Genomic DNA, 17,044 nt, shown 5'->3' on the forward strand with positions numbered 1-17,044 from the left:
ATATAGCAAATGTAGCTTTCGTAAAAATATATATCACCTAAAAGCGTCTGCTCACCACCTACCCCAAACTGTATGTGTGTGTGTGTATGTATATATATATATATATTTTTTTTTTCCTTTTGTCAGGACACTCTGGCTGGGAGACTAGTAATGACCAAGGTGAATTCAGTTCTGCTGCTGCCGTTGGGGAGGGAAGGGTTCGGCGGTCACGCTCCTTCTGGGGTCAAAGAGCGCGTTTATGAGGCTGTGATAGAGGAGAAGACCAAGGATTACATCTTCCTGAGGATTTGCAAGAGCTGCTGCGAGGAGCTGATGCTGCAGCCTGACAGAGAAATACAGGTAAGAGTTTAAAAATGCCAAATAGTTTCACTTTATTACAGGCTGATGCTTGGAATATTTTTGCCAGTTTTAGCTTGATGGCATTTTTTGGTGAAACACTTCCAATTTTTTTTTTTCTGTTTTTGTACTATAGTTTTATTAAAATATCAAATAAAGTGTTTTCCATGACAACATAAAAAATGGAAAGGAAAAAGCTTCTCTAGTAGAGCTTCTCCAACATACCTGACACACAAAATACTTTCGCACTGAATTATCAGAGGTTTAATTGTTTGAACTTATTTGTGGCATCCAGTTGCATCCTCACTCTCCTGTGTGTGTGTGTCAGGTGGAGCTCCAGTTTCAGCTCAACAGACAGCCACTGTGTGAGATGCACTACGCCCTGGATCGCATCAAAGACAACACCATCCTTTTCCCTGATGTTGGCCTTGTGCCCACAATCCCCTGGAGCCCAAACAGGTACGTATCCAACATGTGGACAGTCACACATGCGTGGAGAAATCCCAAATCTCTTTAAACACTTTCTAAATATCTTCTTTTCTCTTTGTGCTTAGTCTGAATTATTTAACCGAGTTCATTTTAAATGATCTCACCTCAGTTGCCACTTCCTCACCAAAGAGGGTGGTCAGTGCAAAGCTGTTAGGCACATAGATACAAAATAATTTGGGTTTTTAATTAACACCCTTTCCAAAACCACTGCTTCTTTTTTCAGGAGTCTGCAACCTTTATAAGCCTAAGAAAAATCATAGTAAAGTTATTTAGAGCCACTAATGTTACATGACCCCTTGGGGAAAAAAAGATCTGTGAAGTATCTGCTATAAGACGTTTGTTAGTTTTTAAAGACCGTTGTTTTATTTTTTTATTTCTGAACTTTAAAACAAGAAAAGCATAAAACTTTTGAAAATAATTTATACATTTTCTTCTATTAGATGTTGATATTTGTAGAAAATTGTTTTTAAGAAAAGCACATAGTTTCCAACCTAATGACAAGGTAAAATGTTTTAAAAAAAAAATAATATCAGCATTTGTTCAAAGAGCCACTGCTATTACCCTGTGTGTCGTTACCTCCCTTTCTCAGTTTGCTGTACATTCAGTTGGTCCTCTGCAGTTTATAAATTAAGCTTAAGTATTTTTTTTGTATCAAAAAATATGAAAATCTGTCAAGTTTTAATTCTTGTTGTTAAAAAAGAACTTGGTAATTTTCACTACTACAGCTTCCTGCTCTATGTTGAGGCATTCTTGCTGATGCTAACAGAATATTCAATCTAAAAGTCAACATGCATAGCTGATTGGTTCAGCGATGAAGCTGAAAAATATTTTACGTTGTAGTTCAGCTGACAGGAGGATTCCGGTTGTATTGAAAATGCGACATCTGCCATTTATGTTATAAACGGCAGGAAAGAACGATTTGCACTCAGAAAATGTCTGTTTTTATCTTGGTAAATGAGCCCAATCATAAAAAGTGCTTATTATAAAGAAACTCTGGTAATACCGTCACGTCATTTAAGTTTTGAAAATACTTCCACTGAGGGGATGTCACCTCAATTTGAGAGATAAGAGCATATCCGTCACCTTGCTGACTCGCTGGCCGTATGGAAAAGCTTTCAGCTCCCTTCTACGGTTTTTCTTCCTCTGATGTCGGACAGGTGAGGGGAAAAGACGCGGTAATCTTTATTGACAAGAGACAAAGTCAAATATAATCCCTGTGAGTTTTTCTTGGCAGCAGCCTTTCTTCTCAGGACTCTAGAATAGGATTTATGTCAGAGTTAGAAATGAAATTCTGATTAAAGCAAGGAAGAGTGAACTTGATTTGAAGGAACTTCGGTTGAATACAAGCAGTTTGTCCACACATCTGGATTGCTAGCCTTTTAAAATGACAAAAAAGGGATTATTAAAGAATTATTATTTAATAATAATTTGTGAAGCTGCTCTGTAATTCAGAGCCACTAAAATTCAGTAATTCAGAGTAGCTTCACAAGCTTCTCTGAATTACACTTTAAAAATCTCATCTTTTTATAATGCTATATCCAAGAATCTTTGGATAATTTGGACTTTAACACAGTTTGTCATAGATTATCTCCTCAATCACAATAATAAAGAAGAAGTTAAAGTAAGAATGCTTAAAATGAATGTTTTGTCCATTAATCATGTTTTTTTTTTAGTCCTTGTAACTTGGAAGATGTTTAGCACTATCCACTGCAGAGGTTTTTCATGTTGAGTTGATTCCACCATAGATCTGAGAATTTTTCACTAAATGTAGATAAAGATTTTACACTACAGACTTGGTTTTGTCAGCTGTGGTTCAATTTTTTGTTGTTGTTTTTTTAAAGCCTGAAGGGTTTTTGTTGTCTATGAATTATTCACCTCACTAAAAACAAGTTGTTGTTTTTTCATGATCAGAGTTCTGCAACACTCTTAAAAGTTTCCAAAGCTAAATTATTCCGGCCTATATGTGTTGCTCCAATCACAGCAGTTTTATTTTGTTTGTATGAAAACAAAGAAATTCACAGCAGGATGTCACCCTTTCCTCTTTCTCTACCACATCAGGTCTTTAATGATTCTCTTTAAGCAACTTAGACAGTTTTTTTCTTCTGTTCATCCGTCCATCGCATATTTTGTTTGTTCACCCACCATCTGTCCGTCTCTCATTCCTTTCTTTCATCTGTCCCACTTTACAGTTTGGCTGTTATCTGTAGTTACTGCCAGTTACATATATAAAGTCTTTAGATGTATGTGTACTGGAAACAGTGAATTAATACAGTATATACACACTGTCTGGCAAAAAAAAAAAAAAATGTCACCACCCATCACAATTGCATACTTTTCTGGATGATAACTTCTCCCAGAAATTATCGTGATAAACCATAGTGTTGTCAATTTGAGACAGTTTTTAAGTAATTCAAGTATGTTCTCTCAAAGATGAATAAATGTATGCTTCTAAGTTAACAAATAACACTGAAACTGGAAGATATTATAAATATCCAAAATTAAAACAAACAAACAAAAAGCCAAAGACAACTGAAATCATAAGTATAAAATTACCCTTCAATTGCAATATCACAAAATTCATTTCCACCCTGTGATAAAATTTGGCCTTCTCATCTTGGAAAATTTCTATACCAATGGGAAAGTGAAAAAAAATCACCATTGATAGAATAACCTGGTTGTTCTTGATGCATGCCAATGATTTGACCTTTCTAATACAGACTATTGTGTTGTCCCTAATTTTTCCTGTAGTTTAATGTAATCCTTTGATTTAAAGGTGCATCATTGAAATACATGCACAGAACTTAACATGACATAACATTTCTACAATTATACCTACATTTTGCATATTGCTTATTAATACTAGTGTTACCCATTTGCATTCCTTTGTTGCCTAATGTCGCTGAAATGCATCAAACCCAAGTTAGAAACTTTAGAATTTTGGCCACATCTAGTCTATTATTACAATACATCAGTTATAGAAGAGTTTAGTAGGCCTATATATATTATTGCACAATCTATCACAAAGTTAAGATTATTTGTTTAGTTTATCAGACAATCCCACTTCCATTTTCATAATCCACATGTAGTTCACACTCTGACCACTAGATGGAATTAAAGCACTTCTAGTAGCATCCATAGCGTGAGAGGCATATGTATCAAACTCATTGCCTCCCCTTGGCTGTAGTCTTTATGAAACCTGTGACTACAGTCAAGTAGTTACAAATATCACTTTTGCATAAGAGGTTTTAATTTTGGCAACAATTTTCTAAGACTTGGATCTCATCACCAAATCAAAACATGTAAAAAGGAATTCAGGAACTGGAAGAAGGTTCTGGTTGATTTTGTAGATGGGGTATACATTTTTGTAATGCCATTTTTTTTTTTTTTTTTAAAGCTTTTTTTAAAAGGCCTTTATTTGATAGTCAATTGACAGGAAATTGGGTAATGAGAGAAGGGGGGAAAGACATGCGGCAAAGGTCACCAGGCCGGAAATAGAACCTGTGACAGCCGCGTCGAGAACTAAGACTTCCCTTATGTGGGTTGTGCTTAACCCCTGCGCCATGCGCACCATGCCATTTTAATTATATAATATACAATTCTACTGTAAAATTAGTCATTTTTATTTCAGAAGAGAATTGATCAAACCCATAATAAGTAAGTTGTTTATGTTAATAAAGGTTAGGCCTTTTTCCACTCCAAACATTATACCTTGATCTTGTATAAACACACACAGAGACCCTCATTTATGTCTCAGTTGGAGTTCAATCAATTGATGTTGGTGGATTCACAGCTTCAGAGGATGCAGCCTTCATAATGAGGACACTAATGTGTAGAGACAGACACACACAAACACACACTCTACATCCACAGCGACTCCCATCACTCACAAGTTTGTCTGCTGTCGCACGCACAGCTGTTTCGGACACACATACCTCTATTTATCTGTTAATGTGTGGTGCTTCTCTTCAGTGTTTTTCGACCGCCTCCTTTTTGTTTGATGTGAAGATAATAATGATTGCAGATATACAGTATTATCAGCTAATTAGTGTGGGATGTTTGACTACTGGCACCTAAATCTGAAACTGGTTTTATTCTGGTATAAGTTGATCAGTGGATCAAACGCAGCTCCATTTTCAACTTAAATTAAATGTCTGTTGGTGCATAGCGTAGAAACAGAACAATAATATGTTTTTCTTTGGTCAAAAGGTGAATAAGGTCTGCCTCGAGGGTTTAAAGTTGCCCTTCGTTGCAATTTGTTTGAATATTGTAGGACAATTAGTTTGAGACAAAATGTTAAAATGAGTTTCTGTTTGTCTCTTATTTCAGGCAGTGGGACGAACAGCTGGACCCCCGTCTGAATGCCAAGCAGAAAGAGGCCATCCTGGCCATTACCACACCCATCTCCATCTCTCTTCCCCCAGTCCTCATCATTGGGCCCTATGGTACCGGCAAGACCTTCACCCTGGCACAGGCTGTCAAACACATTCTTCGCCAGGACACCAGCAGGTACAGATCTCGCCTGTTTTCTTTTTGGCATGCTTTGGGATCCCTTCACTTATATGTAAAACTTTTGACCAGTGTTGATATTTCACAGGAAAATCTAGATTTTCATGCATTATTAATTAGCAAATCCCACTGAGACGCTGTTCAGTCTGTGGAAAGAGCATCAAGATGTTGCCGAGCAAGATAGGAGAATCTGTGCACTCCACAATTCTGGCTTTTATGCAAAAGTGGCAGAACAAAAGCTGATGCTGAAAGCAATGTATTATAGAACTAATAAGAAAAAAGTTCTATTTGGGGTTTGCCGTACGTAAGGTACGTAAGGTGCTCAAATGGCGACATTGTTTTTCTTTAGGATGGAGCTGTTTACAGTAGAAAACCTGAGACTATTCAATACTTGAGACTGGTTCTAGACTCACCTTCCATCAGGAGCCAAAACATTCAGCCAGAACTACAATAGAATTGGTTTAGTGTTGAGGCTCTCCCATACTTCATCTGAAGTGTCAAAATCAACTCTCATTGAAATCGTATTGGGTCAATATTGACATCGGCCAATGCTCAAAGCTGCAATATCGATATCAGAAGTGTAAAAGTTGTATTTTAAGACTCCTTGCATGGGAAAGCCTTAAATCAGACTTAAATCCAATTAAGAATCTATGGCAGCTTGAAAGGTTTATATTTAGAGACATTCTATTCAGTCTCACTGAGCTTGGGGTGTTTTATAGAGAATAGATCAAAATCTTAGTGTCTAAATGGATAACCCTACTGGTACTACAAGAAAATATGGTTGTACGACGTATTGACTGGGTAGCTAAAATACCAAAGACCTTATAATATTAACAAATTATTAGAAGGGGTTTGAAAAGTCTTTCTGTATTACTGGGCTTTCCAACAGTTGGCGCATCAGGGACTTGGCACATGAATGTGTCAAATTTTAAGTGAGGTCAATTAAGAAATGAGATGTGGCGTTGTTCACTCAGCTGTATGTATATGTGTCTCGAAGGTCCTGTTTGTGCTGAGTGATTCGCTTTGTTTTCCATTGTTGTTTTCCATTGTCTTTAAAGTGACAGTGTTCTGTCACTTTAAAGAAAAACACAGTGGTCATTTGGCCGAATATGTGTCATTTGTCCTCGATGCACATGATTGGCTTTTATTACGGTTCGCTCCCTGGCCTTGAATAGAAGTTGATGTGCAGCGTGAGCCAGTCAGTGAAGTTGCGCTACGTCTGCAGGCCCCACAGTGATGTACAACAATGTAGCTTCTTCACTGGCATTTTTCTTCATTACGGAGCCGGCTCTCCGTGTGACTCTGCCCGCAGGACATTCTAGAGTTTCTTGAGCTGGAAAGAAACCGATGTAGCACCATCAGGTAAATGGTTCACTAGCCTTTATGAAAAATGAATGCAATATGTCAGTCGCCCCCATAACAGTGGCTTACGTTTTTTTTTTTTTAATAAGAGAACCGGGTGTACAAAAGAAAAATGGCCTTAAAAGGTTTAGTAATATAATAGTCATTACTTGGGTATGGAGGGTTTACGTTGGTCTTCAATACATTCATCACAGGCCTTAAATTTTGTCGTGTCATTATATGTATTTTTTTTTAATCACAGGACATTTTTGTTGGCCAAGAGTTGAGTCCCATTTAGATATTGTTGTTTTCTGTTACTCAAACTGTTGAATGTTGCAGCTAACTAGCTGCTAACATACCTCGCTAGCTTGGTAGCTAGCTAGCTTTTTGTTAAAATTTTTGTTGCAGCTCTCTTACTTCATGAGGTATGAAACATGTAGAATGTGTCATCATTGCGATAAATAATTCTGTCCAACTTAATATGACAAACAGAAAATAACTTAACTGTAAAGGACATAATGTCCCATTTCTCTTGTAAAGTCCGTTTCTTTAGATGTGCAGAAACTGGTTGGGAATTTTTCTCATTAAATCAGATTTACCTCTTACGTATTCTCTTTGGGAATTTGTTACTTCAAATTTTTTAAGCTTGTGTATTGTCTTGGGTTCAGGGTGTTGATAGTCAATATTTCATCAACTTTAACCTGGAGGAACTGTGTTTTTATATGCATTATCTGTGATTTTCTTTCCCGTTTGCTGTGCAGTTTGTTTTTCCTGTATTGGTGGATGCAGTCATAAACTTCTGACACAGAACTTTTCCCAAGTCTTTGTTGTCTTTACTTTTGCACCAATTCTGGCTTTGAAGATCTCAAGAATGCTCTTGTACTGCTTGGCTTGTGTTCTTTTTCCCCATCTTTAAATGAAAAACGTGTCTTCCCCAGTCTTTTTTTCTTTAGTTTTAAGTTTCTAAAACTGAATAAATAAGTTTTGAGTGTACTAAAGCAAATGGCACTTTATACCTTATATCCTCCTGCACTGTAGTTTATTATTGCTGATGTTTCTCTTTTGTATCTACAGGGTCCTGATCTGCACTCATTCCAACAGCGCAGCTGACCTTTACATTAAAGACTATCTTCATCCATATGTCGAAGCAGGCAACGAGCACGCCAGACCTCTCAGGTACTGCAGCAGCATCTCCAATCACCCTCTACTTTGTTCTCCAGCCTGCACTGTCGCAACTAATGCAATCTGAACCACCTCGGTTGTAATTTTGCATTTATTTCAGAGATGTGTTGTTTAATTTGAGGTATATAAAGCGTATTTTAGTTTAAGGAAGATACAGATTTATTTCCACCTAGTGTTGCATTAATTTTTCACCAAGATCCTGTATTGATGTTGGGAGAGTCCAACCACTGTGCAAAGCATTCTCCAGAACCCAAAGATATTTCTTCTTGTGAAAGAAGTGCTTTCTGCAGTTTCCCAAGATGACATTTTTTAACTTCTATCAGCTGTTTGGTGTGACTAATACAACTAGCATTGCTAAGACTGTCTGAAAGTGAAGCTACCAGCTAATTTTTTCATTCTGCCCCAAATGCATCCTATTCCATTCATGGAATAGGAATTCCTATTTCATGAGAGGAATTTTCTATTAACAAGAACATTAAACTACATTTCTGAGATATTAATTAGAAGGGTGTATCAAGTTAAAACAGAAAAATCTGTCATTTGGAAAATTATTTTCTAACAGAAGATTCAAATGTACCAACTTCAAAAAAAAAGAGCAATAGTTGGATCAAGGACAGACAAAAATCACAAGGTATGCATGAGTGTCAAACCATCTTGGCAAGTCTTAGTAGACTTTGTTAAAAACAAAAAATTAAATCAATAAAAAATTAAATGAGCAAATAATGCATTCCAAGCTTTACTTCGTTATTGGAAAGAAAAATGTTGGGTCCAAACAAGGTTGTACAAAGTGGGATTCAAACATAACATAACAACGTGAAGCAGCTCTGTAATTCTCCAGCAAATTCGCCAAAGAGGTGGTTCCTCTCAAATCTTGAAATACTTTACATATCAACAACTCTAAAGACCTTTTTTTCAGCTAAAAGCAACTAATATTTGAGACCTCTGAAAAACTTATAATTATTTTAATAGTTCAAACAGCAAATATACCTTGAATTAATGCACAGGGTAAACCGTGTTAGCAATACCGAAGAAGCTAAAATCTACAGTCTGATTATATTGCTGTAAACTTTAAACAATAAGTCTAAAATGAACAGGTTTTAGATCAGTTGCTGGGAAGATGTAGTTTTTGCTTTTCAGCTGTCTGCCATTTTGATGTCAACATCCAGTAAAGTTATTTCTGCTGTGACCTCTTTGTCAGACTTCCCCGGATGGAGTGAATCAGTGTGGCACTCCATCAATCCATTTTATCTGAATTACAGTTATTGAATGTTGCAGGCAGACCAATACATCAGCATTAACACAAATTGTTTCGTACCTTTGTTGTTTTCACCTTACGGCAGATATTTTCAGAGCATGGGGACGTGAACACAAGATTTCTTTTTTTGAACCACCTTAAGGCGACTAGCACAATTTCTTACCCTTCTTCAAAATATTTCTACAACTCCAGAGGTAGAGAAGCCCTGGTTGCCTTGACATGCCCATATTTTCCATGAAAAATGTAGGGTTTTTTTCTTGTCTGTCGTTGCATAAAAGCACCATTTTTATTTTTTAATTCTGCACAACACTGAAATTAAAGTTTATACAAGTTAAAATATGCACTTTTTCTCGTGGAGTCTCTTGTAGAGAACATAGCTTATAACTTTGCATCTCATTATCCTCATCTTTCTGCCTTCTTTTGTCCTTCCAGGGTATATTTCAGGAACCGCTGGGTGAAGACCGTCCACCCGGTGGTCCAGCAGTACTGTCTCATCTCCAGCACACAGGTCACTTTCCAGATGCCGACAAGGGAGGACATCCTCAGGCACCGTGTTGTCGTGGTCACCCTCAGCACCTCCCAGTACCTCTGCCAGCTGGATTTGGAGCCTGGTGAGTCCAGAATAATTTTGAATTGAAGGAGTTGGTTATGTTTGGGGGGGGGTTTATGTGACATTCCATCAGCCTTCAGTCATTCATCTTAGAAATAAGAAAACTTGTTGGGGGGTTTTATTCCCTACTCTGCATGAAACTACCCCATATTTTGCAATGTATCTTGTTTTTCTATTTATAAGCTAGTAGACATACATTTTGTTAATAAACCGGCAGCTATTTTCAAACACACCTTTATGAGGGTGTTCATGCATTCTTTAATTCGTGCATCTAAAATGAAGGCCTTATATTCATTAAAGTAAATGTAAGTTGGCCTTAAATACGTTAATCGCAGATCTTGATTTTGTCATGGCTGGACTATTTAATGTCAAATAGTATAGGTAGGTTTTTTCTCATGGGACTTTTTTTATTAGGCAGAAGTTTGAGCCATGCACAAACATAATCACTCATTGCTTTCTGTGGCTCAAGCCAGTTAATGCTACCAGTAACAAGCTGCTTATACTTGCGTGCTAGCTAGTAGCTAACATAAGGCTCCCCAGCTATCAACCCGTATTCCATGTGAGAAGCACAAAGATCCCAGAACTTTCACAGTTTTGGTTCACTTCATTTCTTTTGGACATCTCTGTCATGATATAGGTCTTAATTTTTATTCAGAAAAATGTCTTAAAAGGTCTTAATTGGCGATATCAGCAAAAAAGCTGCTTTGTGCATTAGACCTGCATTATTGGTTATTCTTGTCACTTCGACAGTCGGCATTGGGAGATTGGAGTGGAATTCATTTAAGTTGTGCCAAAGTCGTGGAAAACAAACCGATTTGTCGGCGCAAGCTAATAACTGGCACTAATGTGTCAGGGGAGGGGGCTTTGTCTCTTGCCTGGGTACGCCATCTGCTTGTTTCTAATGTATTGCACATCATTAGGCCTCCCACCCCATGTTGCATCTCTCCTGCTCTGCTAGCGTTTGGTGATGAAAATCGACAGGAAACAAGGCAATGGAGGGACGGCGAGCCTTCTAAGTAGCAATAACGGATCTTCTAATGGAAACTCGGTTCTTACTTTTCTTCCATCTTTGATAAGGCATTTGATTGGGGTTTAATACGTTTCAAGAACGGCTGCAGGATATCAGAAAGCATGCCATTCCTCTTAAAGGTGTGATGCTGATATCAGTTGTGATTGACTCGCTTTTTCTTGACTGTTTGTGTTTCTTTTCGTTCATTACTATGTTTTCACATTTTTTTTTATGAGCGTTAGAATCTTAGCTACTGAAAATATGCATCATATGAATATTGAGGACCAAAACTGACTTTTTTTCAAAGTTTGCATCATGTTAGCTGGAAAAACTTCACCTAAATTTGTAGACTCTAGTCTTAACTTAAAACTTGACTTGGTTGATAATATCAAGATTTTTTCAAACAGATCCAAATGAAGGATAATTTACTTCGAACTATTTGACTCCAAATTTAGTATATTTTAGCCATAAGCTGACATTTACGCTTGTTCTTCTAAATGCCAGTTCTTAAGCAGGATGTCAGACATGCATAGAACAATTTGCACTGTTCCAATTGGCTCATTATCTTAAAGTGAGTCAAAAAAAAAAAAATCAGTTTTGTTTCTTTCCTGCAGATGCAAAGTGAGTTAAAACCATTTAGTAAAAGCAGCACCGTGTTCCTGGAATCAAGCAGCAGCTTAATAGACCATTCTGTTTTTGGCTTTTCTTAATTTGCAGAATGCCCACAATCTGTTTAGTCCGTGTAACGATTCAACTGAAACACTCGACCTGTTGCTGGTTTACAGGAAGTCCAGATTGATTATTCTATTTCATGTAAATCTGCTTGTACTTTTGGAGTATAGATGCTGTTTTTCAACCGTTTTTCATTCAAATTAACTGAAAATAATCTCTCTTGTGGTTGTGTTAACTCTAAACAAGTTAACAGTCACTCGTATATTAGTCACAGGCCTCCTGATAGAAGCCGACCACTCTGGTTGTGACAATAGACAACTTAAACTTTGTTCAGTTTAGTGTTTAATTCATGTTTTTAAATCCCAATTGCCCCCATGTTTCATTTAATAAAGCAAAAAAAAAAAAAAAAAAAGTCCTAAAGTTGCTACCAGAATTCTCATTTCATCATTTTCACAACAGACTTTAATCGTGTCCCTCATGGTTTCACCAGGATTTGTCTTGTTGGAAATTAAGTGATCAAGATTTCAGGCCAAATATTTAATTACTTTTTTTTATATTCATATTCCACTTTGTAGCAGCTTTTTTTCCCCCTTTTGAAGTACTGCCCTGCATTTTCTTTTAAATTATTTAAGTTCTGGCTGTAGCGCAGACTTTTGAACGTGTTGCGTAATTTGCAAGCTATCTTCAGACTGTGGCCAGCCGAGTATCATTTGCATCGAACAAAAAGTTAATGTGTGCATAAACTGGTATCAGTAATTTATAGGCGTCATTAACTAGACATGATGGATGCAGCACAGGGAACATTGCCTAATTCTAATTGAGTCGCCTTGTTTAATTACCTCATACGAAGAAAAGAAAAGAAAAGCCATACAGAAACTTCTGTTTCAAGGACTGAGAATTTCTTGTTTCTGTCTGCCTTCAAGATGATTATTGATATGTGGGAAATATGCATCAATCAGCCGGCAGAACATACTCACCAACTTTTGTTTCATTAGGCAACAGCAAGGATTTTGTAATTGTTTTGCAATCAAAATCTCTGATTTTGTGGTGCGACTTCAGAAATGTTTGCAAGGAATTTTGTGATATTTCTTCCTCATTAAACCCCTTCCAAAATATATGTATAGAAGATAAAAAAAGACTTAAAAAGACAAGCTGACAGGTTTAACACCAACATTTTTATTCTTTAAAGAACTTGCTGACATAATCCATATCCTGAACAGCTTAACACGACAGATTTCAATAGTTAGCTATAACCTGCTACCAGTAACTTATGCTAACAAAATAGACTAAAAATAAGGCCTTAAGATGTCTTAAATTCATGAAAATGTAAGTTGGCCTTAGATTTTTATGAAATGTAAGGCAGAGCTATATATTGTAGATCTATGTAGCTTTTTTTTAACGTTTCTGTCTGACGAAACATCAAGAAAGGTGCAGACATCTTCATTCATCAGGTGGTTGAGGCTACTGCTGACTAGATGCTAATATACCCTCGTTAGTTAGCTTGCTAGCTTTTTTTGCATCTTATCATCTAAAGTGTAAATTTATCGCTGGTTGCCTGGACGACATTTCTTCTTTGCCACTGGCTTATTTTCTGCTGCCGACCAGTCCGAGGCTAGTGCCTTTCTGTGCAGAAAAACTCAGCACTATGCTGTAGACATCACAAAAATATTAAATTTTCTTTAAAATAATGTCATGTTACAGGTCTTAAATTTCATTCATAATGGTCTTCCAAAAAGCTTTTAAAAGCCTTAAATTTTAGTTGGTGAAACCGACAGAAACCCTGGTGTGCATATCTTAAGCATAAATTATTGAGTAAAAAAGTTATTTTAATCTATTTGTTTTTTTGTAGGTTTAAAGTTAAAATCTTAACGGCCTTATACGGGCGTCAAAGTCTTACATTTAGACTGAAACTTGCTGAATCCTTTCAGTTCAGCTAAAACAGTTCATAATCAGGCTATTATTTCTGAAACAGGTATAACATATAAACTCCTCCTGTCAGATTACGTCTACTGTATATCTACATATTTATCAAACTCATGTAGTATAAGATAAATAATATAAATGATTCAGGTTGTAAACAAGCCTGGTACAGAACATCTATAGTTCATGTATATATTTATAGGATGTGAGACTTTGGGATTTTACAGCTTGGTCTGTAGTTAGAGGCTGTAGGCTTGTGTCAAAAAATAGAAAGTATTTCCCTGATCTGATATTAAGTCGGGCCCTAAAGGTTGTCAGACCGTGCAGCGGAAACCACAATACATCAAATGGGGTCTGTAATTTTACACATACAGAATAATTTATGACCAATCTGACAAACTTTTTACAAGCGTGGATTTACAAGACCTCGTGTGGCTTCATTCACAGATCTCTGCCCAGACTTTCCAACCCTCCCCTGTGCTGTTAAAGGGTTTTAAGGTGCATCAAGGCGGCGTGCGATTAGATTAATTTGAGAGAGCTTTCTTTTCTTTCTGATTTTATTCACATCTGCTTATGAACTCACTCCTCCGCCCCCAATGTCATGCTATTGTTTTCTCCAAATGCAAACTTCATTATTAGCTGTATTATTTCTATGTATAGAAAATACAATTTGTTCCTCTAATAGAGAGATCCGTTCCCCCGACACCGGTAGCCGTTTCCAAGGTGAAACATCAAGCGCCGTGTTCCTTCTTTGCTGCCTGTCTGCCAACATGTTGATCGTAAGGACCATATTTTTTCCCCTCCTGTCTTCCGATTGATCTCCCATTCCTTCCCTGGGGGGAAACATTCCCATCCCTAACATCTCCTCTACATTATTTGTAAGCTTTTATTGGACTGCATTGTGTTAATGTGGATTGGGGCTTCCTGTTCAATGCAGTTTGTATCCGGGGGTTAACAAAAATCGGTTGGACTCTGTAATCACAGCATAGCTTTTTTGCACTGTGAGTTTGATTGGAAAGTTAAACAAATTCTAGAACAATTGTTTGGAGATGACGGTCCCCACGTGTAACACTAATAAGACGTGTGACAGACTCAGCAGATGTCGCCGCAGTTTTGCTCGATAAATTTGTGCGCAAAAACACAGATGTTTGCTATTTTGTCTATGATAAAAGATTCTTCAGACTGGCACTGTTTTGTCAGATTTTACAGTTGAGCTGAAAATGCTCAGAAGCATGTTTGCATGCATTCGTTTGTTCAAAGGGTTCTGCTAAAGACTGAAACTCCTTTCCATATCAGATCACCCCTCTTTTTAAAAATTTTATTCTAGACGTGTTTGTGGTGCTTGTTTACGTTTCTGACAAACCAGAAATTTTATTTTACTTTTTTAGCTGTCACATTTTAGTCTGCATGCACCTCTCTGTGAAACCGGTTCAGCTTTAGAGGCTGTTCGCTGGTTGTTATTCAGCCGCTCGTTTTTTGTTTTTTTTCCGCCCCTCAACTCCCTGTTCCAGCACTCATTTGCCATGCTGTTTTATCTCCCCCACTCATGCTGCCGAGCACCAGTTGAGCTTTTGAAATCGGGGTTCAACCCTTCTCTCTATAAAACCCCTGCCTTAGGTTTGCAGGACCGGTTAAATGAGGGTGTAGAACCATTTTAGAGCCCTCAACTAAAACAGAATGTGAAGATTTAAATGCTAATGTATGTGTTTGCACAAATTGACATCTTAATTAAGCTTCTTCTCTATTGTCAAATCTCTTTCTAGCCGGTAATTGTCTGGTTCATTTTTGGCCTAGTTGGGTGTGCTTCCATGGACCTTACCAAGCTCCGCCCACAACAGACCCACGTGAGCGCAGGTCTCACAAACACAGCCTCGCGGCGCGTTGTTTCTATGTAAACATGACTCGATTAGTCATTTCTACCGGATTTTCACAATATATCAGCTACTAAATGGACAGAGGAACTAACAAGTTCATGTCATCATCTGGGAGGAGGTTACTGGTTTCTCAGTCACAAGCTGGTTGCAAACCTGAGGCCAGCAGGTGTCAGTCAGTTATGGTAGATCAGAAATTTGGTTTGATGACGTCAATATGAGAAGCTACAGCCTGATAGGAGGAACCAAAGAGCTCTGTAAAGGTAAAGGCAAATCTTCTGAAGTTGGGATATAATTAATTTAATTTCACATAATTACCACGGTAGAAGCCATTTGTTTGTTAAACTTTTATGAAATATATTTGTTCTATTTGATGTTTGTTGTGAATGACGTAAACTCTCAAACGAACCAGGTAATTAGTCCAACGTTTAGAAACTACAGCGGCTGTAATGCGCCACAGCAAAGGTAAACAAAGGTAAAATAACCCGAACAGGTGATCAACTCAAAACCCCTCCTACCTTTTTACTCTCTCTCTCTCTTTGTAGTTTAAGCACACCTGTTACCGTGGCAACCGCCTGCGCCCCGCAAGACAAGCAAAGATTACGTTAAAAACATAACATTCAGTCCGTTACGATATCAAGTTTCCAGGCTTGATATTTATTTCTCGATTATTAATCAGCGCTTCCCTGAACACAGCGATGGTTGATTGACTAGCTGTACTTGGTGCTAACGTGGCTAACACGAGTAACAGTTTAGTCCAAAGCCTTTTCTGCTAAAATAAAATATTTAATGTATGTCAGATACAGACATATTGCATATTGATCTGTTTAGCTAACGTAAGACTGTGTAGAAGTTGTATCAGTTCTGCCTTTATGCTGTACTTAGCTAACGGGAAGCTATGTGTGTTTGTGAGACGGCCACGCACCTGACCACGTAGAATGGACATCAGCCAATGAAAAGCGGCCCCTGTGGTAAGGTCCATTGACGGTGTGTGCCTCACTGGTTTGTGTGAATGTGGGCAGGATGTGGGATTACGGGCGGGTCGTAAGTGTTCAAGAGCTGTAGTCATTTTGAGTTTTTACCTTTGGGCGGCCAATTTCTCTGGAATCTGTCAGCATATTTGTTTGTTGCGGATTGTCCTATCCAGTTGACACTATATGCCACAATTGATAAAAATGGTTTGGACATCAAAGTTTGACCATGGAATCATCGCCTTCTCGCCAGCTACTGCGGTCTCATCGCTGGTTGAAAATGGTGGTCGAGACATTATTGACGTACATCCACGGAAATTATTTCTCAATTGTTTTTCTTTAGATAAAAAAAAGAAAAACTTCAGCGGTTTAATTGTAAGGTTTGATTTTTAAATAAGCAAAACAGCCCCTTTTTAAAAATAAAAAATTAGAAATACTTTGCAAAGAATGCGTTGCGTCCTTTGGTGTTAGGCTTTAAATTTAAACCCACAATGGATTCATTTGACTCTAGACTCTTTATATGTCTCTGTTTGGTCAACTTTGGCTGAGAAAAACCTTTCTACCCTATTGACTCTGCAGAATTTGTCTCCGTTTTTAGTATGCAACACTTTGAGGAACAGAGAGTAAACTAATAGTTTGTGTGTTTTTTTTTCTCTCTCCCCCAAAAGGGTTGTTCTCCCACATCCTGTTGGATGAAGCAGCTCAGGCCATGGAGTGTGAAACCATCATGCCTTTTCCTCTTGCTAGCAAGACCACCCGCATCGTGCTGGCTGGGGACCATATGCAGGTGAGACCGGAGGATTTGTATTACTGAAAATAAAAAAAATGTTTGACTTGATGCTTGGTTTTACTTACAAACTCAATTTGAAGTACATATTACTC

The 17,044-nt window shown here is 37.6% G+C and overlaps 1 protein-coding gene across 2 annotated transcripts in view; it reads left to right on the forward strand.

Moving 5' to 3' along the window:
- Positions 1 to 17,044, forward strand: part of helz (helicase with zinc finger) — a 62,980-nt gene that overhangs the window by 21,758 nt on the left and 24,178 nt on the right. For both annotated transcript variants that reach the window (XM_028017408.1, XM_028017409.1), the window contains exons 14-19: positions 127 to 339; positions 665 to 795; positions 5,152 to 5,331; positions 7,747 to 7,848; positions 9,542 to 9,720; positions 16,831 to 16,949. In XM_028017408.1, coding sequence (XP_027873209.1) covers positions 127 to 339; positions 665 to 795; positions 5,152 to 5,331; positions 7,747 to 7,848; positions 9,542 to 9,720; positions 16,831 to 16,949 — 924 coding nt within the window. The remainder of the gene's footprint in view (positions 1 to 126; positions 340 to 664; positions 796 to 5,151; positions 5,332 to 7,746; positions 7,849 to 9,541; positions 9,721 to 16,830; positions 16,950 to 17,044) is intronic.

This window comes from Xiphophorus couchianus, chromosome 5 (genome assembly GCF_001444195.1).
Source record: "Xiphophorus couchianus chromosome 5, X_couchianus-1.0, whole genome shotgun sequence".
Classification (NCBI taxonomy): Eukaryota; Metazoa; Chordata; class Actinopteri; order Cyprinodontiformes; family Poeciliidae; genus Xiphophorus; species Xiphophorus couchianus.